Source organism: Sturnus vulgaris, chromosome 7 (assembly GCF_052056855.1).
Source record: "Sturnus vulgaris isolate bStuVul1 chromosome 7, bStuVul1.hap1, whole genome shotgun sequence".
NCBI lineage: Eukaryota > Metazoa > Chordata > Aves > Passeriformes > Sturnidae > Sturnus > Sturnus vulgaris.
In genome coordinates, this window is record NC_142249.1 from 34,746,950 (window position 1) to 34,765,402 (window position 18,453).

General features: G+C 44.0%; 2 protein-coding genes across 3 annotated transcripts; one reads left to right on the forward strand and one right to left on the reverse strand.

Moving 5' to 3' along the window:
* Nucleotides 1-1,077: 1,077 nt before the first annotated feature.
* On the reverse strand, nucleotides 1,078-17,866 carry LYPD1 (LY6/PLAUR domain containing 1). 2 transcript variants are annotated; one of them, XM_014870831.2, is made up of 3 exons: nucleotides 17,580-17,866; nucleotides 16,240-16,377; nucleotides 1,078-2,991 (listed from the first exon to the last, which is right to left on the reverse strand). In XM_014870831.2, the coding sequence occupies exons 1-3, from the start codon at nucleotides 17,629-17,631 to the stop codon at nucleotides 2,756-2,758; spliced, it is 426 nt and encodes a 141-aa protein (XP_014726317.1). In that variant the 5' UTR covers nucleotides 17,632-17,866; the 3' UTR covers nucleotides 1,078-2,755. The 2 variants fall into 2 exon arrangements, with proteins under 2 accessions (XP_014726317.1, XP_014726318.1); XM_014870832.2 differs by lacking the exon at nucleotides 17,580-17,866 and adding an exon at nucleotides 16,615-16,756.
* On the forward strand, nucleotides 1,790-2,733 carry LOC106849915 (G protein-coupled receptor 39). The gene has a single exon (XM_014870830.2). It carries the CDS (start codon nucleotides 1,790-1,792, stop codon nucleotides 2,363-2,365), a length of 576 nt encoding a protein of 191 aa, XP_014726316.2. The 3' UTR covers nucleotides 2,366-2,733.
* Nucleotides 17,867-18,453: the final 587 nt, after the last annotated feature.

An 18,453-nucleotide genomic window follows, 5' to 3' on the forward strand; every position in this document is an offset into this window, starting at 1 on the left:
CAACAGAGGCACAGCAGGTACTGAACAGTGAGGCAAGGTGGCCAGGGAAAAGCAGGGCAGCAAGAAAAGGGGCAAGGAGGGGATGAGAGCAAAGAAGCAGTGGCTGAGGAGAGTTCTAGTAGGCAAAGAACTGAAAATGGCAAAGGTTTGGGCAATGAATTTACTGCTGGCCTGCCAACAACAGCTCCCCAGGGCACTTAAGCCAGTGCTATAGGTTTAAGATCTGCTGCTTCCTCATCCCAACAAAGTTACTGTGACAGTAAGTGATTACAGAAGCAAGGGGTCCAAAGGACAGCTTTTATTTGGTAGCTCATTCAGGGAGATAATAAATTCGTTATTATTTGTAATAAATCCATCATTATCCCTTTTGTGATTTTTTTTTTTAAAAAAGCCATTTCATACCTTTTCTTTGCTTGGGAGTACTGGTGGTGAGAATTGGACATAGCCTGATGAAGTTCCGGCAGTTTCAAAGTTATGAAAAATCTTTCTTCTATTTTCTGCCTCCCTTCCCTGCTACATTCACATCTTCCTGCTAGTGAAGTATCATTTTCCTGGCTTCAAAAACTTTCTATTTCTGAATGGCATTGCTACAGTGACCTGTTCAGTGGGGGCAATCTGGCTCAGCCTAGAGGGGTAAGGATTAAACAGCTTCTGGCTGCTGTTGGGAGCAGAGGTCAGGCATGGGATGAGATTAACAAGGTGACACAGGGTGAGAACTGCCCCATCAGGAAGGGATGCAGCAGGGAAGCAGCCAGGCTGCAGCTTCTGCTCCCTCCAAGCGTTCCTGTAAGGCACAGATCCTGCAAAGAGAGAACCAGAGAGGGGACAGTGAACTGGAGGCTGCGCTGTGAGCCAGCACTGCTCGGTGCCAGGGGGAGCAGTGACTTTGTTACCTGGGCTGTCACACGAGGATTTCCAGCGCTGGCACACAGGAGCAGCACAGGATGCCATGAGGAAAGAGCCAGGTGCCTCGCTCCTGCTCCATCTCCCGCTGGGAAGAGCCAGCTCCAGCCACTGACACGCTCCTGCTCCGGCACCACCGCTGCACCCGGCGGATCACGCTCCACGCAGGCAGAATTTTCAGACATCCAACACTCAGCCACCCCTTTTTAATGCCATTAGTGATGCAGCAACATGTATTTATATTTACATATAAATACAAAATGGTCAGATACCACGTTTTAAAGCGTAATTTACAATCTGAAACTGCTTACACTTTCATGACTAGGGTTTTTCTCATTTACATTCATCATTTAATTCCACTGGAATTTGATTTTTAAGAAAGCCCAACATATCTTAATTACCATAAAAAGATCCATACACATTTTACTTAAAAATAGCTTCTGTAAGAGGAAATCTACCAAAAATAACACGAAATATATTATTATGCATACATTTTCTTTTTTGTAAAGTACAAACAAGAATCTGATCTCTTCTGGGTATTGCCTGATCTAATATGGCTATAGGTTCTATTTATTTTGTTTGCTTTTCAAAGTAAAGGGAAAGACAGAAGAAATGTAAGGGCACAAACCGAAATAAAACCGCATTCTTTCCAAAGACACAGATGATCAGAGAAAGAACACTTTGAAAACCAATAAATGACAACAGGTACAAATAAACACCATCCAAGCGCTATGCAGTGTTTTGTCTGAGCATGTGCTGCAATGACCTTGTAACAGTTATTAAAAACAACAACAAAGGAATGCTACTGGCAGAAAAAGCTGTCAAGCGAAACACTGAAAAATTGGTACCATTTCCTAACAAGTAAGTGCAGAACTGATAGTATTTTATGTGTGTTCCCCCACGTATGCAGACCTCTTTGTTGCTCTCTGTGCCCGCAGGACTGATCGTTGTCACTCTGGCGCTTTGCTGGATGCCAAACCAGGTCAGAAGGATCATGGCAGCTGCTAAACCGAAGCAGGACTGGACCGTCCCCTACTTCAGAGCCTACATCACCCTCCTTCCCATCGCCGACATCTTCTTCTACCTCAGCTCGGTGGTGAACCCGCTGCTGTACAACATCTCCTCGCAGCAGTTCCGCAGCGTGTTCCTGCAGGTGCTGTGCTGCCGCCTGACTCTCCAGCACGCCAACAAGGAGAGGTTCCTCAGGGCCAACCAGAGCTCCGGGGAGAGGAGCAGCCGCTCCCTGAGCCCGCTGCTCTTCACGTCCTCCAGGCGCGGCTCTTCCGCCAAGCGCAACGCCAAAGCTTTCCTGAGCACCTTCCAGAAGGAGCCCACGCCCGGCTGCAGCCCAGGGGAGCCGGGTCCTGCCCCGCCGGATCCCAGCCTGGAAGTGGTGCCCCTTGAGACCGGCTCAGAGCCCGGGCCGGGCGCACAGAACGGCTTTTGTGAGCATCAAGTGTGACTTCATAAGGCAAAGCTAATGCTTAGCAGTGAGCTTAAAAACATGGAAATCGAAATGACCCAGGAAAGTGACAACATCAAAAAAGGAACAACACAGATGGATTTGTTTCCAGTTATGCAGAAGGAACAGGAGTTCTATATCCTGCTGGGATTTTTAAGTGCACACTGGAAATTCAATCTGCTAACTGAACTCATTAGCTGACAAAAATATCAGCCCCTCTTCTCCACACAACCACTGAACTTCCCTTGCTGTTGACAGGGATTTGGAAACAAACAGAAAATAATTGCAGCGTCCTTGAAGAAAGAAGGATGCAGGACAAATCGTGTCAGGACAAAAAAAAAAAAAAAAAAAAAACCAAAAAAAAACAACCCGAAACAACTTGCTTGAAGTTTAGCAGTACCAAAACAACAGAGCAAATTTAAGAAGCAGAAGAGTGGTTATCACGTGTGCCCTCGGCACCACGGCAGAGCTGCCCCTCTTCTTGGGCCGGGGTCCATTGCAGAGCGGGGTGTTGCAGCAGCTGATGCAGACAGAGTTCACCTTGCCAGGAGAGCAGAAGGACTGGTAGCCAGCAGAGGCGATCAGACACGCGGCCGAGGAGGCGCAGGACTTGCGGTACATGATTCCTGTGACACAGAACAAGGGTTATCCGTTTGGGGGGAGCACTTTACAGCAGGACTCGTTCTCCAAAGCAGCTGCAAACCCAGTTTACATCCCCAAAGCACTGCTGGTGCTCAGGGCAGACACCTCAGCAGTGACAGGACCAACAGCCCCCGGCTGCCCGAGCGCCGCCGTCGCTCTGCTCGGGATTTCTCCGTAGTTCGATTCTGGTTGGAACCAAAAATATTACAGACCTAATTTGCATAATGTAGATCAAATGATGCATTTTATAACTGGAACTCTTCATCTTTCAGAATAAACTGTTTGACTAGCTATAGCTGAAATGCAATTAGTGAGAAAATTAGTTTTGTTTCTATTGCTGAACATGTCTGAGTTAAGGTGTCTAAGTAATTACAGCTTTCTATGCTCTTAATTTGTCTTTTGAGAATTTTTTTCCTTTTCTTGTTCCTTTGCCACACACAGACAAGTAACCAAGAGCAAAAGGAGGATGATTATCAGCAAAACTTTCATCCTCCTCCCTCCCATTTTCTTTCTTTTTTTTTTTTTTGAAGAAGATCTAGAGTACTTTTCCAGGTAATCTCAGTTCTTGCTTGTCTTTGAAGTTTAATACCCTCAATAACAAAAATTTCCATTTCTATAGAAGTGTCTTTCTTGAGTTGAAAGTCTTCCCTTTTTGAATGTAATTTAAGGTAATTTTAATTAATAAGCTAATTTATAATTTCTCAAATTGTTTTTAACTGAAAAAAGTATGTACTTTTAGCTGTTATTTTAACATGGTTTATAAAGGCTTTAAAATACACAGTTGTATTTTCTTCTGTCACAGTGGAAAATGGTTATGGCAGTTCCCCATCTCATTACTCCAAAATTTTCCTGCAAGTGATACAGTAGAAATTGTGTCTTAGAATAACACACACATAATAGAGATAGATAATGGATGCTTGTCTGCTTGTAGTTACAAAAGGAGGTAGGGATTTTCCTAAGGATGATAAAATCCCTATTCCTTTTGAATATGGGATTTTCAAAATGTTTTTATTTTTTTCCTCCTGAAAAGCAAGGGAACAGGATTCTCTTGGAGAATGGTGCCTTTGCATCCTGTGACATGGTCCCGAAATGTCTTTAGATGCACAGTGATTGAGACAGTTTTGGAGGGAGCGAGGTGGGAATGTGACCTGCAGGTACTGGATATACAGTGCCTGCAGATGCTTCAGTCCCCAGGGACTCGGTAACCACTGCAGCAGCTCCATGGTCCAGGAGACACCTCTGCAATTTGGCATCAGCCACTGCACCTCTGAGTGCTGCGAGTGGCAGCAGAACACCCTTTGTTTGGGCTGTGCTCAGAAAGAAGGATTTCCTGTCTTCAGAGACTTTTAATTAAAGCAATTCTTTTATACTGTCACAACACTGCTGCCATCCCAACAATGCAGGGGTTTCCTTGTTTGTGTTCTTCCTCTACAAATCTCAACTCTGAAACATGTTTTTAGGCTATCTTTCTCGTTAAACTTATGAAGAGAAGCCCTCAAGTGAATGTTAAATCTTCCTCTGTCTCCAGTGAGCTTCAATCAATCAGCACAGCAGGTAGAGCCTTTTCTCAAGAAGGAAGAGGAGCTGTGGGCTGTTCTCCCTCTAACAGCAAAAGCACACAGATCAAGCAATGCAGTCTTTATTACTACAGTTTGCTAGAAGAAGGGAGTTCTGTCTCTGCTGACAAACCACTGCTGTCAAGGAGCCTCAGTGGTGCTGCCACTGATCAGCTTTACAATACCAAAATCCCAGTTGATGTTTCCCAAAAAGACCTGGGGCTTTGTCCGTGTTCCTCCTGCAGTCTTCCCAGAGCAGAGGCAGATGCGACCCTTCCCATGGCTACAAAAATGTTTTTCCTTCCCCTCCCCTCTTGAGAAAGGACTCCTGTATTCAATTAAACCAGGTACAATGACAGCTCTCCATTCCCTAATCCCTCATCTCCCCATCACAGATTATTTCCCTGAGCAACAAAAGCCCACCAAACTCGGCCATTCCTCAGTCTTCCATATGAACAGCAGTGAATTTGACTTTCTTCTCAAACTCAAGCCTCTAAAAAGCTTTTGACCCTGACAGATTTCTTATTCCCATCATTTTATAGATCACTCTCTTCCTGCTGTTTCCTTTTCACAGGTTTCCTACAAAGCTCTGTTCACAATTTGAACTAGTGATTTATTAGTTTGGGTTCCTGAAATATCACACTTTGCACTTCTCCCATAGATTAGGAGATTGGAATTGTTAACTGCTGTGAACAATTAAATGATGCCCTCTGAGGCACGGTTCTCTGCCTCTGAGGCAGGCAACTCTGGGAAACCTCTTCTGCAAAAAAATCAAAGTCCTGCAGTTTAACTCCACGTGTTTACAACAGATCTGTTCTCCAGGATCAATCCCATAGAACAATCCTGAGCTCCTTTAGAAGTCAAAACACAATATTCCTGCACAGACTGAAATTTTACTACTCATAGTTTCATGAACAGATGGACCATGTTCACACCTAAATAGGGAGAATAATCTGACTAGCAGCAAAATCCCCTTGTAACACTTCTCCAGTGGCTTTTCAGTAAATGCCTTACAATAGGAAATTTCACACCCAAGTGATCATTTATTCCCATTCCCTGTTCCAGTAATCAAAATTTTAGAAATATTTTCTACTTTAAAAACTCAGCATTTCCTCGGGTTTTTAACAGCTCCTTTGCAAACAACATGCCCTTCACATCCAAGATTTTTTCCTTTAAGTACTGATAGATTCTCTTGATCTCACAAACCAGCTGCTATCACACTAAGTGCTTTTTACAAAGCATCAGGTATGAAGCAAGCTCCATCAGCACAGAAAGGCTGTGCTCTGTCTCTGGTTCTGCAGTGTCTTGACAAGAAGACACAATGCCAACAGGCACAGAAGTGGTGCAAAAGGAGGGAATGTTAGCACTGCAGGAGTGACATTTTTAAAACACTTGTGCTGTGACTTCACTTACTCTTAAACCTTCTTCCTATCATAATTCTGGTAGGAAATACATTACTACAACTAACTTTCATGATGGCAGGAACACCATCTCCTCCCTCCAGCAAGCTGGTTAATGGTCCCCAGTAACTTCAGCTCCCCCCTGAGCTCAGCCAGGACAGCAGCCTCCTCTCTGGGTTAGATCCAGAGCTCTCTCCTCAAACTCCTCCTTTGCAGCATTGCTGAGCCACTTCCAAAACGATCCCCAAGATCTCCCTGAATCATTTGCCACCAGCAGGCTGAACTGCAGACAGTTCTTCAAAATGGTTATCTGCCTCATAAGACTCATACCACCGACATAACTGCTAATTACTGGGTATTCTTGCCTGAGCAATCAGCTTGATGCATTCATTAACACATCGCCTGGAAAAATAATTGCAAACCTTTCTGGAAGGTTTTCTTCTACCTCAGATTGTTTTGAATCACTGACTAAGCAAGGAGATTTCACTTTTTACACTCTGCTTTTACTGGGATGGGGTCATTCCCAGCTACCCACCCTCAACAATTGACACTAGTGATCAATTAGCACATTTATGACTACTTAATTAGTATATTTATTGCCCAATTACCTGATGGATGAATACAGAGTAATTTGTCCTTTTTCACGGATTCAGCAGACCCCCAACAACACTAAGTTCTATAAGGATGTTTTACTGTGAAGGACCTACTACTGACCCACAGACTTTCCTTTATTTTGGCTTCAAGTTTTGTGGGATGCAGACCAAGAACTTTCAAGAAAAGAGGGGAGTGAATGAGAACAGATATGTGATAATGTGCCTTTCCTGTAATATGTACCTATGAAAGCTATGTTTGTTTTCAGGTTGTTTTTTTATTTTTTTTTTTTTGTTGTTTTTTTGGTTTTTTTAAGGCAGATTTGGGCTTAAATTTGGCATTGAAAATTTATTTCTAGACTAAGCAACTTGCCCATGGTTTCACCTCTCTCTGCCCCACAAGTCATCACTTTATTAGACAGTGTCAAGGCCCAAACTACTATTTCTGCCTTATTCCTTGCAATGAAGGGATGGGTGTAAATCTTAAGGCTTTTCTATAGCTCCTGCTTGCAATATTTATTTTCTCAGCTGGATCCAGTCTAGTCCTGTGCATCTGCACCCTGGCACTGTTTTTGGCCACATGCAGGTGCATTCTGTCTTTATTGTAACAAACAATTCAAGCAATAATTTATTCAAATCCACAAGTGAGTGTTGTTTCCTGTACCTTGTCTGCACAGGTCAGTGCATTTCTCTTGAATAACAGTGTAACTTGTTACTAGGACAACCACAAAAGGTGACATCACACTTACTTCTTACACTGTGTTTGCAGAAGACACCAGAAGATCCAAGGTTTTTCTCTTACTGATTGAAAAGGATCTTATTAGACACCTCTGATTCTTCTCTTCTGGGAGGTGCTGACAAAAAAATGCTGTGTAAGCATGACTTTCCAACTCTTGAGAGCCAACCACAATCCAGGCAGTGTGCAGCTTCAGTTTGCACCTGTGCTCTCAGGAGTGTCCTTCAGCAAAATGCACACAGGCTCTCCGAACCAAAACAGGCAACCAGGGTATCACCTCTGAGATCAGCGACCTAATTTCCAAAAAAAGTCATCTTCCCACTCCTTTGACCCAGCTACTCAGTTTTCTGTAATGGCACAGCTCAGCAGGAAATCACAGCCCTGTCCTTCACCCCAGGACCTCGTGGCCACAAACCCCTCCTCTCTGTTTGCCTCAGTCAAGTGGACAATGTCACTTTGCCCAACACCGAGCTTTCCAAGCCAGATGTTCTCTGATCTCGTGGGCTCTGACTGACACTCCACTTTTTAAAAGAAAGCTTTTTCTGCACCATTTAGTATATAGCCAATTTCACAGGCCTGTGTGAAGTCAGTCTTGTGCAGCTCATTCTACAAACAATGCTTTAGCAAAATCCCCTGCACGTACTCTGAGCAAACCTGCCACATAAATCTTCTGGAGCTTAGAAAGAAGTCTGTGTCCAACTAGGACAGCACTGACACATCCCTGAGCCTTTTCAACACTGCACCAGGTGCTGGAAGCAAAACCAAAAGAGCTGCAGAAAAGTTTTGTATCTTAAAGTAAGTAGCTGAGAAAGCCAGCAGGTAGATCAAGTCAAGTTCGAGGTGTACACTTACTATTTTGACAGAACTTCCACTCTATTATTTTAGATGAGATGTTTAAATCTTGCACATCTCTCCTAAGCCAAAGGTGGGAAATTGGCCAGCAGTGGATAATTCATAGTGTAGCACACAGAACTCAGGAGAACATGTCCTAGCTCTTGCATTAGCATGAATTGCACAGGATCTTGTTTGGGTGTTCTCTTAATGTTGTTGCTCATAAAGACAAGTTGAGGACTTATCTACCAATACTCCTTTATTTTAATATCCTGCATAGTTCCAACTGTTCTATTTCACCAAAATTTTCCATTTTCTGCTCTTGGTGAACGTGCAAGTTTTCCCTCTCATTATGCATAGACTTGATGTGTGCTCTGCTAGCCATGCTTGCTTTGTGATTGCATTCATATATTTCATTCTGTACTTTTTGCCCTAAACTGTCACTAGCTTACCCTGCACTCAAGCAAAATTCAGCACCCAGCAGGACTTACAAAAGCTCTTTTCTCATGTCTGCCAAGAAATAAAATGAGAATTTATACTCGTGCAAGAATAACATGTAAACATGCGAACATCACTTTCTAAGCAATATAAAATATGTGACTATTTCTGCATTTTACTGTATCAGTAATGCTAGAGAATTTGGGTTCAGACTATACAAAAATAGGTTTTCAAATTATGTTTTTTAATTTCCATATTAGGTTTTATGCCCATTTTTTTATGGCTTCAGTGGTTTTGCTATGATAATTATCAGTTCCTCAGCCAGTACCTGTTCACATACATCAAACGGTGACAGACTCCAGAGGTCCTATTGTGATTTGCTGTTTTCTAGAGAAAGTAATTATAAATACTTTATCTAATAAGGTCCTAAATATCGTAGAAGGTGACTGAATATTGAAGAGCAATCAATCACTTCTGACATTGTGCTTCCCCAAACAATTGCAGTTTTAGTCAGATCATGGTTTTATTGGTTTAAAGTATGAATTAAGCTTCCTCAACACACAGCCTTTCAGCTATGGCTGTAAATTCATTTTTACAAAAAACCCTCCCAAAAACCCCAAACAATTTAAGCAAGCAGAAAATATAATCATATCCAACCATGTCCTGTAAGTTTCACTTCCCACTAACTCTTCTTATCCTTTTGAATTCCAAAGAGAAAGCTGGCAAGACAAGTGGTTTAAATAATTTGTACCTTGCCAGAAATTCTACCACGAAATTTTCTAATCACCTTGTAAACAGCTACTTAAATACTATGAGCTACCATGATCAGTGTTTTCCAGACAAAAAAAAAAAAAAAAACAAACAAACAAAAAAAAACCCCCAAGGCACTAAATGTATGTGACTTGAAATCTATTGCAAAGCTATGCACACACTTCCTGATTTTTAATCTTGTGCTCTAGGACTGCAGCTATTTCATCCTGGTCCTCCCTTTGATGCATTCAATAGACAAGATAAAAGCATATTCATGCCTTTAGGTTCTTACAGAGTATACAATTCCATTAAAAATAAAACAAACCCAGCCTCCTCCACCCCCCAGCAAAATGAAAATAAAAACACCCCTCACCAAATCCTACCTGGTTGACTTAGCATCACGATTTTGTATGAAAACCTAATATCATCACAAATCCTCCATACATTTGGCATTTTTAAAAAGTTGCACATTTTTTTCAGAAGCTAACAGGAAGGTTTTGACAATGAAAGTCTGGCCTCCTCACTCTCCTTCTGACCCTGACATGACACTTTGCAGAAATTAAATCAGCTCAGGAGAAAACTGGACAACTGTCGACTGGCAGAGGACAAGGGTTTAGATTACCCTGATATCTTTTTGTAAGTTGTGCCTTCTAATTCTGGTACTGGAAATGTGACTCAAAACCGTGCTGTTAACAACAAAACCATCACCAAAAAAGTCTTTGTCACTGCTTGCAAAGCTGAAGCATGGCATTAAAATGCTTAAAAATGCATAGGCTGGGAAAGTGAAGTACAGTTGCTAATGGTGGTGCTATCAAGTATTTTTAAAAGCCACAGAGGCTACAAATGAGAGGTCAAAGCTCAGCTTTCACCTGCATATCTAATAAATCTTTTGTTTCCTACTGTTCTTATTTATTTCTCTGCTCACTACTGGGGACATACAGTCAAGCACTAAAACACACAATCTTCCCAACAAAGCTGGCTCACAGCCTTCCATCCTCTCCTCTTACCTGATGCAAAGATATCAAGATCTAAATGTCCTTTGCTATCAAGACCTAAATATACTTGATCTTGTAGAGACAGAGGTGAACTTGGACTCAATTTTCAGAATTCTGCATGAGCAATTTTTCTTACAATCCTTACATGCTGAGATGAAGGAAAACCACAGCCCCTTTGTTTTTACAAATGTTAAAATGCTACATCCTTGCAAAAAATCGCATAAATAATTTTACACTTGAATAGTCTTGATGCATCTCTAATTAATGTCTTTACCAATTTCAGTGGAATGGTTCAGATGTTGGCACTTGCATGCCAGAACTTTGGAAACTCATCCAGCTCTTAAATCTTCAGCTATTTTCACAGTCAGGATTTTACAGCCTGTTCAACTTAAAAGAAGGATTTTCCTGGGTTTTACATGGCTTTTTCCAGTCTCAAAGTCTTATTGGTAAGTTGGCAAAATCCAGTTTTGTCAAGTTTTCCAGAAAAACCATCCAGACTACAAAGGAAAAATGGAAATGAAAACTGTTTGGATTAATTAAAGCTTGCTTGCTTGCCAATGTTTTGATAAGGTCACTGGGAGCTAAGGCAAGTGACAGGGTCAGACTTCAAGAAGGTTTGGAAACACAAACTCATTTGTGTGTGAAATGCAATAGGAAACTCTTAGGAGAGGTTTAAGAGACACCAGGCTGTGGGCACTGTATCATCACAAAATTCATTTGTGTATCTTTCATACAAGCCTGAGAAATAAAATAACATAAAAAGCTATTGTCCATGTCCTGTGAAAAATGAAATTCGCTGGACCAGATACCCCATCTTCCTTAAAATAATGCAGCCTTCATCACTTCTGCACTCGGATCTTTGTCATGACTTTCAAGTCATAAACTGCTTGAACTGTTCACTCCACTGCTGATTTTCTCTATGGAAAGGCAGTCAGAACAGCAACTGCTGCACACTCACTCTCATAATTTCTCCTTAGCTGACACACTCAGGTCAGTTCATTCCATAAGTGCCTGGAAGTTTTCTGAGAAAACCAAAGATTGGAAAAAAAATTACAAGTAAAAGGAAATGGCTTTGACATTTGAGAAAAAGTGTTTCTGAATGGTAATGTGTCCACAGATCCAAGTTTCCAGCATACAATGCAAATTAACAACATCCATTGCAAGTCTTTTATTCCATATCAAAAGTGAACTGTGTTTCCAATATTGATATTATGTCTTCATTTCCTTGGGCATCTGGTAGCACAATATGTGATGTTATAGGTACCAACTGTCCCATGCAAAATTTTTATTTATCTTTTTAAATTGTCAACAAAGATTTATCATATCATGCTTTCCCTTGGTTAAAAAACAAACAAAAAAAACCTCCAAGCCCCAAGAAATTCTGTTGAGTTATGTTGATATCCTTTGACCAAAAATGTGTAGAGAAAAAAAATCCAATTTAGTGGATGTTTCTTAGTGTTTCTAAATGGATACTGGGGATGCAACTACTTCCTGTGAAGTTTGAATGCCTATAGTAATTCTGGCAACGTTAAACTTTGTTTACTGTTTTAATCACTTTGTCAATAAAAGTACACCAGAGCATAATTTTCCTTTGATATAAATATGCAATTAATATTAGTAATAAGGTATTCTATATATGAACACAGAAAAAAGTGGCTGTGTAATCCTTCACAGGCACACATGAACAGCTCAATCATGGCAAAACCAAGTAATAATCACAGCTAAAGAATTTACCACAGCCCACCCCAACATAGTTACTGATAAAACAAATGATGGGAAAACCAATGCTGGAAAGAGTTCAAAGAAATAGATAAAGTTTTAATTCAACACTGAGATGCTGTTCTTGCTTGTGATATTTCCATGCACTACTTTTAAGCACAATACAATCACAGTAATTGCTTTAACGACATTGCAGAGCTATATACTAATTAAATACATTTAAAGGACTATTGTAAACCAAACAAATAAGCTGAGTTTCTTATTGCAGATTAATACAATAATTGGATTGTTTCCCAATTTGCTTGCAAAAGGAAAAATCCTTGATATTTTAAAGTATTGGCATTGCCAATGTGGATCTTTTTTTTTTCCTTGCAAAAGTTAGCAAAAGTATGTTCACAACTACATTAGAACAGATGATGTGTTGTTCAAAACATGCACGTGGGCAGGTTTACTTGCAGAGAGTTCCAAGAAATTGAGACTGGCTACCTCTCTGGGCTGGCTGCCTCATCCTTCCTGCTTTATCCCTCGCTGATGTATTCACATTGCAAGTTTCATTTTACCTTAAGTAGGTTTTAGATCAGCCTTTATGCTCAGATAACTCTTCCCTCAGTAAAAGGCAAGACTATCATTACCAGTATGTTTTCTATGATATATATATAATATATAAAAGCATATGCACATTATATACTCATCTATATATCACCAAGATGTTTCACTTGATCCCAATATACTGTAGGATTTTTTTGTTGCTATATATATTCTAAAAATGAAGGAGCACTGACATTTCTAATTTAAAAGTCCATACACTGGAAAGAGAGAGGCAAGTGGGAGCAGGGAATCTACCACGGGTATTTCCACAAGGTATCTGCAAGTAGAATTATTGTAAGAACTTTGATCCTTTGTCAAACATTCAATTTGCACAGTTTTTAAACACCTGCATATCCAGTTGAATAATGCACTAGAAACTTATTCTTTACACTAGTTTCTGTGGGATAAAAGGTTTCTTGGTACAGTCTTGAGTGCAAGATTCTTTATCACAGGGAAAATACTGTTTTGTCCTGGATCACCCGCTGGAACAGAATGCTAACAGTCATTTAACTTTTTCTGGCAAAATTTTTAAATACAACTCAGCCTTAAGAGAGAAAAATATTTTGCCATTTGCTACTCAATTCTCAATTCACTTTAGGCTGTCCAAAGGAGCAAATGTCTGCCTGATACAACAAACAGCTGAGATCAGACTCCTGATGATCTAATTCAAAATAAAAGTTACTAACACCTGCTTTCTTAGCTGCTTACATCAGAGGCTGCCACAGGAACAGCCACTTTTGAAGTCTGGGTTAGGAACATGCCTGAGCTGCTGTTATTTCACCTGAAGCTGAGATAATGCTCTGAGAGAACCCAGTGACATCTGATTTTAGGGAAACTGAGGAGCAGGTGTTTGACTGTGAGCACACATAAGGAACTTTTTACAATGTAAATGGGAAGAACAGCCCAGGGTTGTAATTTGCCACCGTGTTGCTTCTCGGACAGGGAGTTTAACCCAGAAATGAAGCTGAGCCCCAGAGCTGCACTCCCTGAAACCCAACAAACACCCATGGAAGAGTCCCTGGCCACACGCTGGGGCTGCAGGGCAGGCACAGAACAGAATGTGAGCCAGCACCCCTGTGACAGCACAGCACACAGATTGGTGCCTCCTGCAGGGGAAGGGGGGCTCCCTCACTAGGATGGTGACCCACTCACACCACAGGCTTTAGCTCAAAGCACTGCACTCAACTTTTAAATGAGGCTTAAGACAACTTGCAGCACTTCGCTCACTGGCACAGCTATGTTTTATTAATGACAAAAATGGGTTAATCTACAAAAATTACACTCCTTTGACTGTATTTAGTCAAGAGGAAAAAACTCTAATTATGAGATTGTGCTGTCAAATAAATGCAAATTCACATCTTTCATATTCTGGGTTAAAAGCTCAAACTCAAGTCTAGTATAAAATTAAAATCAATACTTGAAACATTTCAGCTTTCAGTAATAAGCAACAACCAAAAGAATCAGGTTATGAAATATACTGGTAGAAGTAGAATGAATTATTAAATAAAACTTGAGAGAGTAAGGCATTTATATTGCACACATTTAAATATCAATTAGGAATGAAACCAATAAAGGATGATGAACTGAATCATCCCTGTTTTACAACCAATCCTCTCTAAAATTGACTGAGGGTAACAGAAACTAAGCTTGCAATGTAAATTTAATACAATTTGAAATAGGTTAAATTTTTAATTTATTAACTGGCTGAAATTTACAATCTCTGAACTTAAAATTAATAAGAAACACATTTACAGAAGTAAATGTAATAGAACAGTGGCACCTGCTACACACAGCATGCTAGGAACCTCCTAAGGAAAAATCCAAGGATCTACTCCCAGAAAACATAAAATTACACAGAAAAAAAAACCCACCAAGAAGCTTAAGAGCTGCTTATTTACTGTATTGCAAATCATTTCTTCACAGGAGTAATGGCAAGTTATGCATCAATGAAAAGAGTTCAAATTTGCCTTTTTTTGTCTTTGTCTACTACCATGTCTAGGGCCCTCCAAATCACCACAACACGTCTAACCTCATGAAAGTACTACAGAAGTTGTGGTGTGGAGATAGAAAAGCCTTTATGCAGTCATTTAGAGATACTCAAGATTTTAAAAGCACCTTGCAAGCTGTAACTGTCTCACATCCCCACCAGCCTCTTCAAGTAAACTTGAAACAAAATACTCAGTGAAAAATAACTTAAGAGAAACTAATCTTCCTCTAAACAGCTTAAACCCAGCTTTTTTCCCCCTACTCTGGACAGGTACTAAGTATTTCACAGCAGGAGTCACTGTGGATGGTTTGGATGGTGTTACCCAGGGTGAGAGAGTGTCAGCAGTTCTGCTAATTTTGATGCATAACAACAATTGCTATTATTTATCCAGAACTGATTACACAATGACCTGAAATTACCAGCACAGGTGGGGTCAGCTGACTGACAAGCACTTGGAAGAGGAGTTTGCTAAGCCCAGGAACCATTGCTGTTGCTGTTCAGGACAGATGACTGCACACGTTTGCTGGGTACAGAGGCATCTTGCTGCTCCTGGAGGACTTGCTGGGAAAGGACAGACTACAGCTTGACACCAAAACACCAAAGCTGTGAGATGGGCAGTCCCAGAGAGCAGCATCCCCTTAAATCAGAGTTCTGCTCCCCAGGCTTGGCACAGGGGGCACATCCAGGCTGGGGGCCTCAGTGAGTGACTGCTCCTTGTCCATTCCAATGCCCAGCTCCCTCTCAGCTGCCTGCAGTGGGAGCAGGAGGCTCCACGAGCTCCCACTCCCTTCCTGCCATCCCACACTGCCCCAGAGTCCCTGGTAAAGTTCCTGTCTTCTGCTCACGTAGAAAGCTACAGAGCAACACAGTAGTGCAAGACCTGACAGTTCTCTCTAAATCTCAGATGCCTTCCACGGTGCTGAACAAAACCCAGTCATTTATAACACAGCTCAAAAGACAATAGAGGCAAGGTTCAGAATCACAGCTGATTTCCTCTTGGACACATTGTTGTCCTAATATGTTAACTTTAATATTAATTGCAGTAAGGGGAAAAAAATCTTTACACTGGTATGACAAATCCATTTGTGCCCTTCTCTTCCCTCCTAAATTCCCTCCCCCACTCTTTTTAAAAAAGGGTGCTTTCTCTTTTCCTTTCTCCCTTTTGCTTGATGATTTCTTTGCTTGATGGATGAAAGCGAAGATCACTACACTTTCCTTCCCTTAAGATGAACCTTCAGAGTATATAAATTGCTTGAGTAAATAAAAGAAAGGAGGGAATTACTAATTTAATGCTCTTCTATCTCTTGGGGGAAAAGCCCATGTAATTAACTGTAATGAGATTAAACTAACTTGTTGTTATTAATTTCCCAGTGCTGGGAAACTATATCAGACCCATAAGGCTGAGTATTAACCAGCTTTATCAACATTTGTCTTGCATCCTTCAGTTTTTACACCAGTTTTAATGGAAAATGTTTAACTTCATCGAGTTGCAAAGCCACTCAGAGATATAATTCATTGAATCCAGTCCCTTCAGGTAGGGACACGACATTCATCTGCAGCTGAACACCATGAATGGGTGGAGCCAAAAGCAACAAATGCTACCTAAACCAGATAAACAGAAGAATAATTTTTAAATTCTTACCAAAACTTTTTTCCATGACTTCTTTCTGACACATATCTTGAACGTTCACTGTACAGTTCACGATGAACTCTGGAGAGGAGCAGTCATTATTTAGCTGGAACTCCTCACACTGGTAACACTGTATTTGCAAACCCGAACCTGGAACAGATAGAGATTTGTTCCAAATCACAGAATGCTTTATTTTGGAAAGGACCTCATAGATCATCTCATTCCAAGCCCCTGCCAAAGGCAGGGATACCATCTGCTCAACCGGGTTGCTCCCATCTAACCTGCCCTTAGGCAATAGCAATAGTATTAAAATAACAAACCAAAACAAACAAAAACCGAACACCAAAGAAAACCAAACAATCAACACGTGCCAGAAACGTTCCTTACCTTTCCCTCTCCGCATTTTGCTGTTCCTAGCTACTCAACAGCTCAGCCAAAGTATCCCTTTGACAAACAGAAAGTAAAACCAGCGTGTCCCCGCTGAGCTGAGGCCGCGCTTTTCCGGCTCTGCTGATGCTCCTCTCCGCGGGGCGCGGGGCGGCCGCTCCGGCGCTGGAGACGCCGCCGCCAGGAGGCGACGGGCACCGGTACCGGCACCGACACGGGTGCCAACATCGGTTCCGACAGTGGTACCGACACCGGCATCAGCACATCCCCGCAGGCGCTGCCCATCGCCCGCCCCACTGCTGCCCCTCAGTGCAGGGGGCTGAAAGCCGCCCGCGCCCCGCAGGCAGCAGCCCGGCTCATAGATACACTCGGGCTCTTATCTGTGCCGACGGGTTTAGTCAGCTACTAATGAATTACAAATGATTTAATTACTATTTTGCTATGCACAATTAAAGCGGCGGAGCATCCCTCGCCAGCCGCCTTTATCATGCAAACGAGGCGCTCCGCGCCGTTCGCCGGCAGCGCTCCGCCAGCGCTTCCCGCACCCCTCGTCCCGCAGCGCGGAGCCCTGGCCCGTGCCCGCCCTCCGCTGGGAGCGCTGCTGCTGCGGGAGCGCCCGCCGGCATCGATCCGCGGACCCGCCGGCACCGACCCCCGGACCCACCGGCACTGACCCCCGGACCCGCCGGCACCGACCCCCGGACCAGCCGGATACCGACCCGGTGCCCGCCGGCACCGATCCCCGGCCCGCCGAGGCACCGGCGGCATCTGCGGGGAGGCACCGGGCGCTGCGCCTCGCCCCGCGGGCAGCCGGCGCTGAGGACAGCGGCGGGGGCTCTGCGGGCCGCGGGCAGGACGGGGGCTGCGCCGCCCCGCTTCCTTTTTAGCGCCTGGCAGCAGCTCCGTCGAGCGGCTCCGAGGGGACGGAGGCTCCCAGCGCCGGGCGAGCGGCGCGGAGCCCTTACCTGGCGCCAGGCACAATCCCCAGAAAGTTGCAGCGAGGAGGAAGAGCCGCATCCTCCCGGAGCCGCGGCCGCCGGGCTGGCGTGCAGTCGCGAAGGGGCATCAGAAGCAGAGATGCAGCGGAGGCGCCGCGCACTTGTGCCGCTTCCCCGCCGCCCCCGCTGCGGAGCGCAGCCCCGGGAGCAGGCGGCGGAGCCCGCCCTGCCCAGCCCCGCGCCGCGCTCCAGCCTCGCCGGAGTTGAGCGCTGAGACTGGAAGAAACTGTAGGAGAAGCGAGAGCTGGGGGGAGGCTCCCCCCGCCCTCCCCCAGCACCATGTGATGCCGGCGGAGCGGGGCGGGGATCCCCGCCAGCCGCCCCGCACCTCGCCGGGCGCGCCGCGGGGACGGGCGAAGTTCAGCGAGGGAGGGGAGCCCCGGCACCGCCGGATCCAGCTCGCACAGCGCTGCCGAGGGGCCCCGGCATCCTCTGCCCGCCGGGGCTGCTCATCGCATCCCCGGCCTCCTGCTCCGCTCGGGCGCAGACCCCGGTCCCGTCCGTGTCCCCCGAGCCCACAGGTGGCAGCCGGAGCGCTCTGCGGGGACTGGCTGGCCGGGCCCCGCTGCGAGGCGTCGCTCGCCTGCCACAAACGCCCCGGGAGGGACCGAGGGGAGGCGCGGCCCCGCCATTCCCTCCTCCCAGCCCCCTAAAAGGGAATTCAAGCGTAACCAAACCGGGGATAAGGGCGCGGTGGCCGCGGACGTGCCGGAGCGGCGGTCAGACCCTGCCTCCTCCGCGGACACACGGCGGGATGCGCCGGAGGCGGGGGAGGCGGGATGGGATGCAGGGATGGGATACAGTGATGGGATACAGGGATGGGATACAGGGATGGGATGGG